We start from the raw sequence: 17,741 nt of genomic DNA on the forward strand, positions 1-17,741 counted from the left end.
TATAGATTTTAAGAGTACAGTATATGAACACTAAGGAAATGGATGATAGATTTCCACGAATAAAAAGGAGTTTGAAACAAAAAATCTGACTTATCTATAATTTCATAGGTAAATTTCGGATCACGGACCGAAAACTGGATTGAATCGAATGTTCTGTCACTGTGTCAATTAATTCGATACAACTCATTTAATGCAGTTATTCGAATGGAATAAAGGTCATAATGAACTCCATATATTATATTTCAATCTTCAATACAATGACGGAGTCGAAAGAATCAAATTTTGGGGCCTAAAACAGCGAATTTTGGGGAATATATGTTGTCCCTTCAGGCCAGGGTCCTCAAAATTAGTCTGGGTGACTTTCGTTCAGTTTTGTAAATTGTTATCGGTGAGGGTTGATTTAACTTAGAAAAAAATTACTTGAGGGTTCACTCTTCAAATGCCATAACCACATTAAAAGTTCGAATTACTGCATGCCATAGAGCTAAATTATTTTTCTGTGATACCACCGAAAGCCGCAGCGCGGCAATACTAATTTACTGATTGACGACACGTTTTAAAATTGCTTCCAACGCACCAGCCTACATCCTGGTTCCTTTTGAAGGGTAATTGCACATTGATAGTCTGGTATTCAGACTAATTATAGCCCTCTATCCTTTAGTCTCAACTTTGTGAGTTCTATTGCAAGGCTAAGTCCGCTAATGCTGGCTTTGACATCGACCTATCATGATCATCAGACTTGAGCCTATATTCTTTCTGTTATGCCTATGCCAAAGTAGAATTAGCCTAATAATTTTTTTTTCAAATCATCATATGTTACAGATGCAGATGCCAAGTCATGCAAAAACTGAAGAATATACTGAGGTAAGGCAATGTCGACAATTAAAAAGAATGTCAATATAGGCCATGCTGACATTGCCAGTGTATCCATATCAAAAAGGCTTTTATCCATTTATTTTCAGTATATTCTGCATACGGCTCGATACAAACCAATGAAATTGTTGGATTATAATTCCAATAATCTAAAAGGGTATGTTTATGTATCTGCGTTAGAGTCATACTAGAACCATTTCATCCACATCAACGTCTAAGGGAATAAGCATTCGGGTCTAAACACACTTAGGCTACCAACTCAGATATCCATTAAATTTGGATTTGTTATGATAAAAACCTTAATTTTTACATTTCTGTTTTTGGCTATTCGGCTCCATGAGTCTAAAACATCCAATTAATGCTATACTACTATCCAAAGATATTTTACTGACCCTAGCAGTACTTTAAAATTCTAATCCTTTGGGGCAAATGAAACCAAAAATCATATTTCACAAATATAGAGGTGTGGTACATGATATACAGATAAGAATAGATAGTGGTGTAAGGGGGTTAGCTATATTTACTAATTTACTATGAGGTAGTGAGAATTTTCATGTTGTCTTTACCGGTTCTAAACGTCAAACTGTGCAGTATCGATAACGGTTGTCAATAAAAGTATTCCCAAAATCGCTGATCACATTTTCGCTGATTGCGTAATCCATTTCAGGAAATCGCTTCACCAGAAATTGATGGCGTTGTATGTGGAAGAATGTGGAAAACCAGCCGAACATAAACAGTTGAACCGCGCGACAAATTTACTGGATAAACTCGTCAAACGAGACAATCTGAACACGCTGGTGTTAAATCTATATCCCGGGAATGAGGGTTATTCTCTCATGTTGAGAGGTCGGAATGGAGGTGATTCAGAAACTGTACGCTTGCCATACGAGGTAAAAAAAAAACATTGCGATGAACCAGTAGAAACCCACAGTTGATATTAAGCCTAAAGCGTTTATTGTACGACAGTTTCGGAGTTTATCTAAAATCCATCATCAGAGGAACCTAAATTTGGTTTCTCTGATGATGGAGTTTAGATAAACTTTGCAAATGTTTGAAAGGCGCTGGGCTTTTTTGAAAACCCAGGGAAAGTACCTGTATCAATGCCTTGAATTAAAATGCTACGTGTATCCTAATCAGTCCTAATCACTGCATATAGGGCCTGGACTGTAAATATTGTCTTGAATTAGTCATACGGTTTTGATTGTACGGTATTTGCTAATAAGAGGTTTTCCCTTTTTTCCAGGAATCCGAGTTTTTGGAATATGTAGACGTGGAACAGGTAGGCCTCTGTTTCGATGCAAATATGATTCATTCAATCTATGAGATACCAAAAAAAAAACCATTTCTTTGAATCTATATTTATATGACTTAATTGTCATTACCTCTGTTGATTCCGATTTAAATCTTGTTTCGTAGTTGCCTCCAATATTAGTGGATCTTTTGGAACGTGCCCAGGTAATTTACTCTCAAACAACTTTTGACAAAATCATTGGTTTACTGTAGAATATGATACAAAAAATTCATGAAGATTAGACTTAATGAATTTTTGATAATGCTTGGTATGATTAATAGATTGATGCACTTATTTCAGGCGAACATTTTCTACAGCGGTTGCGTAATTGTGGAAATCCGCGATTATCGACGCAGCACGAATAATTTATGTGATAGTCGGCACGTTCTTCTCCGTCCTACTACTCAGGTATTGTCATCTTTTAATCTACCGGTATGCAGCGATGTCGTTCATTTATCTATGGTAGATCTGCATTTTGATACTCAAATTCATCACATTTTTTATAGATGAAACGCCATCTTACTCAGTAGCATTGAGAATGTAAATACTAGTATTTCATCAAGTTGAGAATCATGCAATCGATTGCAAAGTTGTTACTCATGACATGATTGAGTTTCGAAGTTATTGCTTTCTGTTTTGGGGGATGTTGGATATTGAAATTGCGAGATTGTCTAGCATGTGAACAAAAGAGGGCATGGCTGTGTCTCTGGACTTATACTGTAGTTCCAAATAGATTTTAGTAAGATTCACTGACTAGCGAGGTTTACCGTGTTGACCGGTACCAAGTCAACAATAAGTTATATACTTAGTTGGATTCTTATTTCATGATAATTTTAGACATCTCTTCTAGAAAATTAAGCCAGTACGAGATAAAGTTTCGACTACCCGGTATATACCAATAGTTATCTTCAGGAATACTAGTGATACTAGTACTAAAATTAGTACCGGTATGTAGTCGAAACATTGAATAAACTACCAGCTCATTGAGTAAACTACCAACTCAAGGAAACATTTTCGCACCTTATTATTTTCTTGTCATTATTATGGGATTCTCGTTATATTATTGTCTTAACACAGATGTTTGATCAGTGGTGGCCAGTATGATATATTTCTCATAAGTCGCTGTATAAATTCTAGAATGTTAAAACCTATGACTTGTCGTATGTTTCAGACATTGTTATGTGATATCAACAATATGACACACGACGACGCATTTAACTGGACTCAAGATGAGAAATTCCAACTCGAAAGTCAACTGTTGTTGGCTACAGAAGAGCCACTGTGTCTCGACCCTTCGCCATCGGTTGGATTGATAAACAATCGTATACAATACGAAAAAAACAAACTGAACATTCGGCAGTTGAAAAGGTATAATAAACTTTTCTAGAAAAAGATGCTTCTGCCGTCACTGGGTGTCACCAACCACAGAATCTAATTTGGCTTTGTGTTGTGACCAATTGAAGTAACGTCAACATTTTTTGTTGTTAATTTCTCAAGTCATTAGACTTTTTAATTTCGTTAATCAATGATATGGTGATGTCCGGAGGTTTATGGATGTAGGCATAATCATAACTTCTGACACGGGGTAGCCATCAGGGGCGAATGCGGGAATTTTGCTGAATTTTTAGAATTTGTCTTTCTGAGACTCATTCTGATGTGTACAGATGGGGCTATAATTAGCTGAACTTTCGGTGGGTCACTAGGCTTAATAAGTACATTTTCTCCCTCTTATCCTGGAAAGATAGATCCCAATATTTTCTGAAGGCTTTCCCGGCAACTAGTGAACCCCGCTGGATCCGCTCTTGGCCATAATTCTAACATCAGATCTTATGCAGGGTATTTTGCTTGGAAGATATCAGTTTATTCTATAAGATTTTAATGCATTCGTTATCAATTCATAGAGAATATTGTCGTTATATTAGGTCAGTGAAGAAATATTCACAAATGGCTGTGAATCGAAAACGAAAAATGTCAAAAAGTTGCGCTCCGAAACATCTACGTCTGCACGATTTCATCACCAAGAAAAAAGACAAGGTCAAATCTCATCTACCCGTTGATCTTAAAGTTGGAAAATCAGTAAGTTATAGTATTGAATAAGTGATGTATGCAGAAATAAGTTATGAAGTTTTAGAATTAGACTAGTAGGACTTGGTCAGGAAGTAAGGACCAGTGGTTATTTTATACGTAAAGCTATCTCTGATACATAGGTCCAATTACGATGTGGGTATAGCTAATCAATGACGATTAAAACACTTGATTCGACTGCTCTGGCCCGTTTGATTTTGCATGATTTTCCCTATATACTCCAATCAACAGCGAGTGTTCAATGCACAAGCATATGCTATATTATGAAATATGTCATATTCAGAACAAACGGGATCATGGAAGATGCAGACAAATGGTAATTAGATTGCATGAGTTTATCACGTACTATCATCAGTATTTGCTGTTTTATTCAGTTTTAATCTAACGCTTTTATAAACTTTTCATAGAGAACTCACATGACCTTTTGTTCACATTTTTCTCATACCTAGCGATGATTTACGCATCTTCCCTCTCTGGGTTTCGAAACCTGATTCAATGATACAAACCCACCCTTGTAGTAGATTTGATGTAATAACTGGTCATTCTGATCGGTTCTCTACATTTTATTATTTCCAGATGATAATGTTATTGATCCAGTTTCGAATCCTTGATCCAGTTTCGAATCCTTGTGAGTGGGGATTTATACTTGCCAAAGGCTGATGTTGAGAACTATTAATTTATCTTTAGTTCACCTTGGTTCACTTTTCATCATCTGTTGTTTGTCCATCCGTCTGGCCAGCCATCCGTAGACAAAATCCAGTCATAATGTGATGTTTTGAAGACGCTTCAATGGATACATCTATCTACCCTAGATAAATCTGCAGCCCAAAATCTTGCCTGATCAACATAAACATATTAACCACGGTTTTCGATCAGTACCCAATCGGCAGCCATCTTAAAGAGTCATTGGTCCTCATTTCTAGATTGAAAAAGTTTTTGGAGGAAAATATCAACAGGTTTTCAACTGATATTTGATAATTGATAGCACTGTCATAAGACGCTATCTCCTCGCATGGATTTGGGATTCCCCAATTTTTCGTTCTCCCCACAAGCGAGAGTGAAAGAGACATAACATTTACATAAATTGGTACCTCCGCATAGTTCGTAACCACAATCCATCCCAAAATTGTAGCTCATGACATGTTTTGTGAGGTCATTGATTATTGTATTTCACCAGGGGGTGTTGAATATTGAAATTGTTGGATTGTCAAGCATTTCATCAAATGGGCATGGTGTCCATGGACACCTCATTTGTTCATGAAACTCACTGAATCCCCTTCTTGACCTGTCTCTTGTCTTCGAATGACGCGAATTATCGATTTTTTAGATCAGTTTATAGAATACTTAACACCTATTATTAGTAGACTATCCTGCTAAAAGCGAAAATGGCCTGTTCTCACCTTCTTAACCAATCTTTTACCAATCATTTCATTATTGCATGATGTTAGCTATCTGAATGTTTATTCTAAAGATTAACGGCGGCAGTCCTTCTTCAGCAGGTATCTGAACCTGATGGATCTGAACCTGATGGCATCACAAGAGACTGCCACGTTACAAATCCCTGCCTTGTAGCATCGCAGCACATATTCAGATTTTCTGTTGTAGTCTATATTAGCCCGTCAAAAAAAGATCATCTGTCTGCTGAATGAAACACAACTTCTGATTCGCTGATGGTGTTGTCTTAAAGTAATGTCTGGGTCTACCGGGCAAGGTTTTGTAACTTGGCTCACAATGCTATCAGGTTCACATCCCTGAGTAGAACATCGGACTAAGAAACCACGCAACATCTCATAGCGCAATAGTTCATATATTCATGTATGTAGGTATATGTAAGAAACTGTACGAATCATTGTCACTTAATCGATTCATCAATGTCTATAAACACAATAGTGGCCGAAGTACACGTTTCTAAAAAGAAATGTAACTGAATAATTCATGGCAGCTTTTCTTATAAAAGTGTAATGAATGAAATTCATCCACTTAGATGTTTGAGTCTCATCAAGGGTGAAAATATTAACTACATTTTTACATAATGATTCTGATGGAAGCTAGAAATGTATTTTACCTAGAGTAGGAAAAAATTCTAAATGTATGTCAATCATTGCGAAGAAACCTTTCTACATTTCCGGACAATTTCAATTTTCAGACAGTTGATATGTGGAAGCAAACTGCTGTTACGCTCTCTACACCGGATAATATCGACGTAAGTATCACTGGTCTCGTTGATGAAATACTTTGATTTCTTCAAAAGGGGCTTATTGATTTTCTTTATTAATATGTTCTGTTCCATTAATTTTTAGGTAAACAAATATGCGAAACAAATGGATAAACCAAAACTTACAGCTGATAATATTCCCGTAAGATTTCCACCCTTATTTTATTTTTCTTTCTCCACAATCTAATTCAATTCAGCTCTGATTGATTCATGCATGTATCATGATCAATCTGCCATGCACATACGTTTCATGTGTTATCACCATCCTTCCAGCGTTTCGAGTCATCACCATAGACATTTTGGTTCTCAAGCTCCTGTTACAATACCCTTATTTTCATTCTCTATATCTGCGTGTCTGCCTTTGAGCGACTTAGCTTTGTTAATAGCGGGTCGATCCTGATAAATCTTGTGTACCATATTAGTATGGGCGTCTAGTTGTGCAGTGCAAAGAATGAACCCAGTGTGCCACCTAGTGACAGAACTAGGCAATAAAAACTCCCTTATTCAGCTTGAAGATCATCTTATACCTGAGGAACGGGGTCAATATTCAGAAAATTGTGATGACAAAATTAAGCTATTGGCCGTAGATACAGGATATCTAAAATGCTATGGGAACTAACGCATAGGAATTTTGGAGTTCCAGATTCAAGCCTGAGCTCAAGAGCCATTGTCACCTGTGGCTTGTTTAATTTAAAAAGAACTGACAAATGAACTACTAACCCCAGAAATTAATCATTTTATCTCCAACGTTTTTGAAAAGCGATTCTCGTTCCAAGCAGCCGATTGATAGCGATACCTGCATTAACTTCTAACTATTCATTTCAATGAAGGTCGTAGTGGAGGAGTTCATTCTGGAAACGGATCCGAGTCACGGCAGTAAGATCAGCTACAAACGACTGATTATTCTACAGCGACCGAGTGACGAGTTTTATCTCGGCGAACTTTACGTGGATAAAGAAGCGGCGGAAAATAGAAACAAATCTGCCGCATGCAGGTAATAAGTTTATTCTATAAATACTAGATGTTTACTTGCAACTGATCTCTATTAAACTGGGCAAAGTGGTCAAACCTTGAAATACGTTTTTTTCAGTAAACGCTAAGACAAATAGTACTTTGAAAGTTAACTTGATTTTATAACAAGTACGGACTATTTTTGCTACTAGTGTATAGGCAGCTTCATCATGTAATTTCCTAAGAAAAACAGATAACTAGAGGGGTCCTATGTTAGAGAAATGTTGCTGCAAGAAAAAGACATCGAGAAAAACTTCTCCGTATGAGTGGAAAACAGCTGGAATTTTCTGCTGGAATAATTGGTTACGGCACCCACAATTAGCACCTTTAAAAAGTGGCTTGGACATTATTTACATATACCAAGTACTGATGTATTGTTTGCCCTGGTGCCCAATGACTGTGATTTGATAAACACAAACAAGTGCAAAACTGCAATAAAGGTTACTCAATTTACTGTTACTTTTATAATTACCAATGTTCAGTAATGGTATGACTTTTTAATCTGTTTAATGTCGCTGACTGTTATCAGCATGTAATAGTTGCAAATTTACTAATCTATCTACGGTCGATTTTCTAGGTTTTCTTTGGGGCCAAGGGCGAATGTCGACAAGTAAGTTTATTTTCTCTCCGATTCCACCAAAATTGATGATGGATATATGAGTGCATTGGTATTTATTTTTCCATCGTTGAAATTTCAGGTACATTCATCAGTTTCAAGAGATCTCCACCGAAGAAGGTCGTCGACCGGTTAAAATTACGCATCTCGTATCCGGCAAGCAGCCGGAGGTTTCGTTCACGCATTCGCTACAGCAAGTCATGTCGAGTCATCATCAGGCGTCGATCAACCAATCAACATCGTTGTCAAACGAACTGAAGAAATCGAAACCCTTGAAATTACAACTACAAGCCAACGCGACGGGTATCAGTCCTCAGAATACCCCATCTTCTAGTAAGCTAATACCTAATAGCCAATAACTATAATCATTTATATTGAGGTATTCGTGCACAATTTTTTTAATGGTCGTTCATATCATACTTAATTCTATACTTCTCTATACTATCGACAGGTCCTAGCAGTGGCTCATTGGCTATTCAACAGCAGCTTGCTCTTCAAAAATCGAAGTCTATCCCATTATTCAGGTAAGTCTATGACAAATATCTTTTAAACTTTTAGTCGAACTGTGTGATTTTATACTGTATTACTCTGTATGACGAATGCCAGTGAAGACTTGAAATGTTAGATATTTGATTCAACATTGTGGGTTTTATCATACTACAAAAAAAACATTCCGGGTAATTTCAAGCTGAACAGTGAAGAAATTGGGCAAGTCTCTAAGGGTTTACTTTTACCGTTAGGCCTACTACTAACTTAACAAACCTGCCATTACTGAGATTTTCACACCATAAGTCTGAATTATTACGGTAACCTTCTTCAACTCAAGGGTGTAGCATTATAATGAGAGTGCTTGTTCTAATTAACCTTGACATTTTCTAGAATATCTTAAAGAATGAATAATGAAAACCACTCCAAAGTATAATCAAGAGTTGGTTTCGTTATTCTTTCAGACCAAACAGTAACCCAAGTCCTGCTTCATCAGCCGCGACCATTCATCATCCCCATCATCAAGTTCACTCGGCTCCGTCGACGCCGACGCCATCTACAACTCCTAACAGTCTGACCGAACGAAATAATCAAACGCCGCTCACTACGTCGAATATAATCACCGGTCTACCGCCGAATATCAACCTGCAGAGTCTGGCGCAGTTACAGAGTATGGGTTTAACGAATATTCAAGGCTTACAGAACGTACAAGTTTCATTGTCTGGTATGTCAGTTTCCGGAGGTATGTGAAATGATCTATGGGGACAAGAAACGATTGTATTCTATTCAATCGAAATCCCGATTAAACTGGTTCATATACAGCGGAGTCTACTGAACATTGGAACATTAGTTTACGGGGGCCAGTTTTATGGACTAGTTTTAAATGTACATGTATAACCCTCTCAACTCTTAATTCGTTTCATTCTTTCTTTGATTCAGTTCATGCTAATTCGGTTTTAGGACTTTATCCTTTCTATGAAAATGGGTACAAGGCTGCAGATAAAATAAGGTCGTTCACATCATGACGTTTTAGAGTACGTACAAAATTTTGTTTTGATTTTTAAACGGCAGGTATCGCTGTACCTATTAGCATGATAACGACCAGTCATCAGCAAGGAACACTGATGAGTACACCAGCGGGAATATTCGTCAGCTCGTTACCAAATATACAGACTACGGTTACATCATCTACGACTTCATCCACAAATACTTCTCAGGTATCTGCCTCACACATCATCGGACCCAGTTTGCAATCATCAGCTTAACCTCACTTTAACCCTTTCAGTGCTGGCTAATTAATACCCTACAGTGCTGGAGATAATTTGAAAATTTAAAATTCCACCCTAGTGTGCTGAATAACGGGAATACCACTATAGTGCGTCTACATCGGTAGTTACTAGTATTTCACTATGTTTGACAGGTGCTGCCATTTTTCAAGAGAGATAATTACTAATTTTTGATTACATCAATACACCGCAATGTGGTGTACTAGCAAAATCTATCACTGATTTATACACTGCACTGCGGTGTAGATGCACTGAAAGGGTTAAAGAGTCAAAATTTGTGTTAATTCTATGATTTGAACTCGAGAGTAAAATTGTTACCCCAGAAGAAACAGAATTGGCTCTATGAATGAAAAGATTAGAAATCAATTTAGACTCGAAGATTTTTAACTTATTACCCGAACTGGCTTTTAGTCATATTTTAAGTGACATTGCAACGTGAAATGTGGTCGGGATACTTGAACTCATTTTCAGTAAAACATAGCCTCATAAAATACGGTGTTGGGCTCGTTCATATGATTTATTTGTATCGCTCGGAAGGTAATGGGGCCATTTATTTGTGTATCCACCCCGGTACAATGCATTTTGCCAATTTCCTAACCCTTCATCAGTGCACCATGTTTGCGCTTTCTTTTTGAAGCAAGTATCCGGGTAATATGTTCATAACTGACCCTTTTTTCGCATTACCATCGGAACCTTGTAAACCGTTAAACCATCATAACTCATTCATATAGTGCCGTACATGAAATTATAATAATGGGACTAAGAGTTTTGTATGTGCATGTGTTACTGGGGCTTAAGTACGGTATATAAGTGTGCTTTTTGGTTTGTTGCAGTCGACAACAATAAACGCACAGCCTACATTGGTTACTATGGTGACGGCTTTACCAGCATCAACGGCATCATCCTCTTCAACCGCTACGGTGACGGCTGCATCATCATCAACCGCAGTTACTAGCCCTGGTAATTTCTGCTTCATTATTCCATCGTTTTCCTGTCGTCTGCAGAAATTATTGCTACCTCGACAAAATCTTCCTACGTATCACTAGGATTTGTTTCACGAGTTAATCTCGAGTGAATCAAATTACTGAAATCTCAGATATGATATTCAAACTTGACCAGTCAAATCCTTGATTAGACAATTTCGTAGGAGAGAATCCTACACAAGTATAACGAAAGATGAAGTCCGAAAAGTTTCCTTTAAGCTAATAATTTATTCATTCGACATGAATAGATTACTAGCTTAAGGGAAACCTTTCAGACTTCATCTTTCATTATATTAGCTTGGATTCTCTCTAATTTTACCTGATGATAATTGGCAATGCATAGATTAAAAATATGCTATCTCTTGTCAACACTACGACCCGGTTCCACAGTTGTGAGTTTGAGTTTAAGATTATTTTATTTTCAATGAGTTAACTCTAATGAGTTAACTCTGAGTCAAATCTTTACGCAGAACTGTGGAACTGGGTCCAGGAATATGATTGATATGCGTCGACATTATTGCGCTGTTTTCTCTCATCATATTTTATCCTCTAAACCGCAGCCATATTAACTACTCAATCAAGTCCGTCGGTTGTTGCACCTGGTATGCTGTCGCTGCCGATCGGCGTAACCGGTAATTTCACTCAGTTAATGGCTGGTTTAAAGCAGACACCACAAGGATTGCGGACGACCAGCGGTGCTGCTGTGCCCCTCCTACAGGTAAATACATATACGTGTAATCAGAATACGGAGTACTTACTTTAACTGAGAACAATGAATTTCTGTACCCATGAAAGATTTCGATAAACATCAAATCAAGTTAAGCTCAAAATTTTGATTTCGTTGAAACAGTTAAATCATGTTTTCAATATCTACAAGTGATTAACACTTGTAACCATTTTCCGCTTGAATTGAATTCATTCTTGAAACTTGATCCCAAAGTCTTTCTTAGTCTTTAGGCTTCTCGTGCCCTAGGTGAGTAGTGTTGTCTATTTGTCAAAAAAAATATTTTATAGATTCCAAATCAGCCTTCGATACAATTGATACAGCAACAACGATTTCCTAGTAATCAAACTTCTACCGGAGTCAACAGTCGTACCACTCTTCCGTCATCAACAGGTACATTTTGACGTTGCATTAGCATTTACATCTTCTGTAGGACTTGAAATTCATGGTTACCGGGTTATTTGATGTTTTCATGTGTGTATTTTCAATTCGAAGGTGGTTCTGTTTTGACATCTCCGCAACTGACCGTTCTGTCTCAAATCCCCGGTCGCCAGGGTCAACCTCAGACGTTGACGACTCAACAACTCGTGCAGTTGTCGCAGCAGCAACAACTGCAGCAGTTAGCCCTTCAAAAACAACAGTTAGTGAAACCGCAACAGCAGCAAGTTGCCGCTAAATCGAAAGGAAAGAAACGTAACGCGACGGGCACCTAGAACAACAACAAAAAACGATTTGCCGATTCTGTGCTACGATCATATCAAAACTATATTCAAACCAGGGCTGAATGTTCAAAACTTTGAAGTTGATTTATCGTAAATGAATATCGTATTCATTTAGTAAAAGTTACGTACAATGAACCTTTCTGTAACGTGTGCTCCAGAACTTCTAAAGTATAGCTGCGTCTGCTTTTAATCGTTATAGAATTCCTTTGAAAAAGGACTTTCTTAGAGATAAACTCAATGTATCTACGATAAATGAAATGAATTTTACGCCTGATTAAAATATGTGTGTATAATGAATGTCAATGTGTCATTCTTATCTAACAAGAAACCCTGTTTGCGAATGTTGAATTAATAAATACCATCGATTGTAATGGTAAAAAGCTGTATTTTAATTCTAATTTTAATGGAAAACATTTTAGGCCACGAACTATTTATTGTTATTTAGAACAAAAAATGTTTAACGATTTCCTGAATTAATGTGTATATATTTGTACAAAATGTTTTGTACAGTTATTCTTTTATGAAATATAAGTTACTAGTCTTCATTGATTCAGAAATGTTTTTTCTTCATTGTCTATCAATTTTCGTTTCTTAAAAGAAATTCTCTGAAATCTTTCTCCGACTTGTTTTGAGCTGAAATTCTGATGGAATCGAAGTGCTGATAAATCCTGCATAGATCTACTTATTGGATATACCCCTTGGTGGCCTCTAACGCGTCTAATGAGAAAAAAATCTGACCGTCAATATTGTGCCATAAATCATGCATTTGATTTTCCAAAAAAATAAAAATTTTGAAGGATTCGAAGGTTTTAGAAACAAATACATCGGCTCGGGACATAACTGTTATGAGGACCCTGTCATGAAGCCCGTGTAAAAAATATACTGGGACCTGTTGGTCTTCGGTCCAGGAATTTCCAAATTCGGTTCCAGCAGCATTATGTGATTGCTAGCAATAATTTTATTTTAGATCCCGGTCTGCATCCCTGAACGGATGAATCATTTTTCCAACGTAAATCAGTAAATGATTAGGTGGCAAACATCAAGAATTTGCTAATAACAGTGGTCGCAACGTGTCAGAGGCTGTAGGACTGTTACTTGATAGTGACTTGCTCGTAGTAGCTTCGTGACTCCGATGTACAATATCCCTTTACCCAGATTCTCACATCCAAAATTATATTTGGTTGATAAGTTTTTCTTGAAGTCTCTACGATCGGAGGGCTCTCATATGCTTCCCGAGTGAATATTCCCAATTTTGTATTCATACTTAATGCCATCGCGAGGTTGAGTGTGTGGGTTGAGTGTTTGTGCCGGTGTAAGAGCCAAATGTCAGAGAATCGCTTTGCTAATGTGCTCAGTCGTCTAACTAAACTAGTTATTTTGGTTTAAGAATTGATATTCTACTAATCATTGCCTTCGCCATTGCATCTCATAACATCTTCATTGGAATTGACAGCGAAGGCAACGTAGATGTTCTTAAATATTTTAGTTTTTCCGGCCAATGATATTATTATAGTTACGTATGGCAGTAGGAAATGTTGTGGTGATTGACTAGACGACGCACAGAAAAAGACACATGGTTGACTATTTCGATGCTTGGGGTTTTTCTAAGGTGTCTTCTTCTTGAAAAAGGTGAATGTAGTTACTGCTGACGGGATGGCTATCAAACAAACGCACCTATTGCAATAAGTAGCAACTGGCCGTCCGCGATACTATCGTACTTCTACTTCTTCCAGGCAAAAACTTCTCCCTCATTATGTGACAAATATCAAACTCGAAGGCCTAACTAACTAATTGGACAAGTAACGAAATCTCTGTCGTCGAATATAACCAGTGGATTCCAAACGAATTTTGAAGAAATAACAATTTATTGGCTGTATAGGCCGTATAAACAAACAAATATATGAGACTCAGGCGGAGGTATTGGTCGTTACGAATCACATTCAGAGTATATACACGATCGAAGTGGATATTAATTTCTTCGAACAGCATTGCAAATGAATAATCTGCGAAATCCGCGACGTAAATATCTAGCAAATTTTCTCATTTTTCCTACAAATAGAGAATATAATATAAGTAAATTGTGAGTTAGAATGACAAATATAAATATTACAATTTCCATGTAACTCCATAAGAAGGGCTGAGAAACTGAATTTGAATTATGTCAACACCTGAAAAGTCAAATTTTTCATTCTTCAAGTCAGTGAAGCTCTTACCACGAGTTTCTGATTTACTGCGTCGTGTCGTCGGTTCTTCAGTTTTTGATCTGATACCCATCCCTGGTTTTTTGTTATTCTGCTCTCGTCCATCAAGCGATATTTCATCAATTTCAATTTCTTCCGTAATGACTATCTTTTCATCTATTGGTTCTGTAATTATGATAAAACAATAACGCATCTAGCAGCCTGCCATAGACCTGTTTAAAAAGGTTTCCTCAATCTTAGTGTAAAACATTTTTTCAGATTTCTTACCATTAAAACCGATGAACCCGTTGCCAGTAATGTTTAGTTTGGTTTCACATGTGGGCGGTATAACCGCTACAATCGGTTTAACTTGTACTTCGATATCATGTCTTTTGGTGCAATTTCTTTCGTCTGCATCAATCGATGATTTACCATCTTTGGATTCGGTGACATGAATTTCGGCTTTTATCTCACGAGGCAGTGAATTCTCACTCACTGGTTTGTGTTTAGCTAAATGCTTTTCCACGTCTAGCTTTTCTTCGGAATAGCGTTTAAGTTGCACAGCTCCCATTCTGTTCAGTTTGGCAACGTCTCGTTGAGCTGCAGCCGATGTCAATTTTCTTTTATTTCCTGCAGCTTGGTGATCATTCGACTTGTCTAAAACAGAAAAAAAACAGGAACATCCAACCCTGTTTCTATCGTTCAACTATTTGCATCATACTTTGTCACGTTCAAACTTACCATCGACCATCACGGATGCCTGGCCCCACTGGCAGAAGTAAATTCCCGCCGATTTTACAAATCGATTAGCTCTCGGCTCCCACTTTATATCTCCATTTTCACTCACAACCGCCAGTTTGTATTCAGTTCCCAGTTGTTGTTCCGTCAGGTGACCTTCCCACCAGTTACTCTCGGGGATTCTCTGAAGAAATGTGCCATCGCTCCAACCGACGGTTTCGCCGAACATTTTAACCGTTTCGCCCGGGGATGTTTCATAATGAGTCAGTATCACGGCAAACCTCTGACGGATGGATAGCCAGAACAATTTTGTAATACCTATACCTATAATAGCATAGGAATTTTAGGCTATCGTATGATTAAAGTAGGTTATAGTTGTTTTAGTTGAAAATTCATTTATTCAATTTGAAAACGGATTTTCCATATTTATATATATGTTACCTGGAATTGTTCTTATGTTTTCCGCAGAGTAGAATTTGCCATTGAGGCAGAAAACGTTTTCGTTTTCGGAATCTGAAAAATGAAGATGAATTTTGTAAAACTTACATTTATCTAATTATGGGAATCAACTTCTGTAAAGGTTATGCTTTTACCATATTTTGGCGTCGTCTCGACGCTCGATCTCAACACCCAATCAACAAAATTAGATACCATTTCGTCGGAATTTTCCATTTTGTCGTAAAATAACAATTGCAAGCAAAAGCGCGCGTGTAAAAGCGATTTCACGTGTAGTGAAAACTGATGCTAACACAGCAACGCGGCAACAGCTACCTAGCAACTGATTCGTGACATACATCATTACGACGTAACCAACCACGGAAATTACCGACAGCTGCCGGGAACCAGCGTATATTTCTCAATTACTAACATTAAACAAATTGACGGTTTAAGATTATTTATAAATTATTATTTTTATTTTAGATCCCGGTCTACAGTCTCTGAACGGATGAATCATTTTTCCAACGTAAATCAGTAAATGATTAGGTGGCAAACATCAAGAATTTGCTAATAACAGTGGTCGCAACGTGTCAGAGGCTGTGGTAGGACTGTTACTTGATAGTGACTTGCTCGTAGTAGCTTCGTGACTCCGATGTACAATATCCCTTTATCCAGATTCTCACATCCAAAATTATATTTGGTTGATAAGTTTTTCTTGAAGTCTCTACGATCGGAGGGCTCTCATGTGCTTCCCGAGTGAATATTCCCAATTTTGTATTCATACTTAATGCCATCGCGAGGTTGAGTGTGTGGGTTGAGTGTTTGTGCCGGTGTAAGAGCCAAATGTCAGAGAATTGCTTTGCTAATGTGCTCAGTCGTCTAACTAGACTATATTTTGGTTTAAGAATTGATATTCTACTAATCATAGCCTTCGTCTTTGCATCTCATAACATCTTCATTGGAATTGACAGCGAAGGCAACGTAGATGTTCTTAAATATTTTAGTTTTTCCGGCCAATGATATTATTATAGTTACGTATGGCAGTAGGAAATGTTGTGGTGATTGACTTGACGACGCACAGAAAAAGAAACATGGTTGACTATTTCGATGCTTGGGGTTTTTCAAAGGTGTCTTCTTCTTAAAGGTGAATGTAGTTACTGCTGACGGGATGGCTATCAAACAAACGCACCTATTGCAATAAGTAGCAACTGGCCGTCCGCGATACTATCGTACTTCTACTTCTTCCAGGCAAAAACTTCTCCCTCATTATGTGACAAATATCAAACTCGAAGGCCTAACTAACTAATTGGACAAGTAACGAAATCTCTGTCGTCGAATATAACCAGTGGATTCCAAAAGATTTTTTGAAGAAATAACAATTTATTGGCTGTATAGGCCGTATAAACAAACAAATATATGAGACTCAGGCGGAGGTATTGGTCGTTACGAATCACATTCAGAGTATATACACGATCGAAGTGGATATTAATTTCTTCGAACAGCATTGCAAATGAATAATCTGCGAAATCCGCGACGTAAATATCTAGCAAATTTTCTCATTTTTCCTACAAATAGAGAATATAATATAAGTAAATCGTGAGTTAGAATGACAAATATAAATATTACAATTTCCATGTAACTCCATAAGAAAGGCTGAGAAACTGAATTTGAATTATGTCAACACCTGAAAAGTCAAATTTTTCATTCTTCAAGTCAGTGAAGCTCTTACCACGAGTTTCTGATTTACTGCGTCGTGTCGTCGGTTCTTCAGTTTTTGATCTGATACCCATCCCTGGTTTTTTGTTATTCTGCTCTCGTCCATCAAGCGATATTTCATCAATTTCAATTTCTTCCGTAATGACTATCTTTTCATCTATTGGTTCTGTAATTATGATAAAACAATAACGCATCTAGCAGCCTGCCATAGACCTGTTTAAAAAGGTTTCCTCAATCTTAGTGTAAAACATTTTTTTCAGATTTCTTACCATTAAAACCGATGAACCCGTTGCCAGTAATGTTTAGTTTGGTTTCACATGTGGGCGGTATAACCGCTACAATCGGTTTAACTTGTACTTCGATATCATGTCTTTTGG

At 37.3% G+C, this 17,741-nt stretch overlaps 1 protein-coding gene across 3 annotated transcripts; it reads left to right on the forward strand.

Annotated features, from left to right (window-relative positions):
- Positions 1-123: 123 nt before the first annotated feature.
- LOC141905506 (uncharacterized) lies at positions 124-12,818 on the forward strand. 3 transcript variants are annotated; one of them, XM_074794379.1, is made up of 22 exons: positions 124-215; positions 823-864; positions 963-1,030; positions 1,541-1,763; positions 2,117-2,152; positions 2,290-2,328; positions 2,465-2,572; positions 3,336-3,532; positions 4,087-4,240; positions 4,533-4,565; positions 6,396-6,452; positions 6,550-6,606; positions 7,295-7,458; positions 8,053-8,085; positions 8,174-8,424; positions 8,543-8,615; positions 9,042-9,319; positions 9,649-9,794; positions 10,697-10,823; positions 11,407-11,564; positions 11,861-11,963; positions 12,066-12,818. In XM_074794379.1, exons 2-22 carry the CDS (start codon positions 823-825, stop codon positions 12,281-12,283), a joined length of 2,565 nt encoding a protein of 854 aa, XP_074650480.1. In that variant the 5' UTR covers positions 124-215; the 3' UTR covers positions 12,284-12,818. The 3 variants fall into 3 exon arrangements, with proteins under 3 accessions (XP_074650480.1, XP_074650481.1, XP_074650482.1); XM_074794380.1 differs by having other exon boundaries at positions 9,042-9,301; XM_074794381.1 differs by lacking the exon at positions 4,533-4,565.
- The last annotated feature ends 4,923 nt before the right edge of the window (positions 12,819-17,741 follow it).

Source organism: Tubulanus polymorphus, chromosome 5, assembly GCF_964204645.1.
Source record: "Tubulanus polymorphus chromosome 5, tnTubPoly1.2, whole genome shotgun sequence".
NCBI classification, from domain to species: domain Eukaryota; kingdom Metazoa; phylum Nemertea; class Palaeonemertea; order Tubulaniformes; family Tubulanidae; genus Tubulanus; species Tubulanus polymorphus.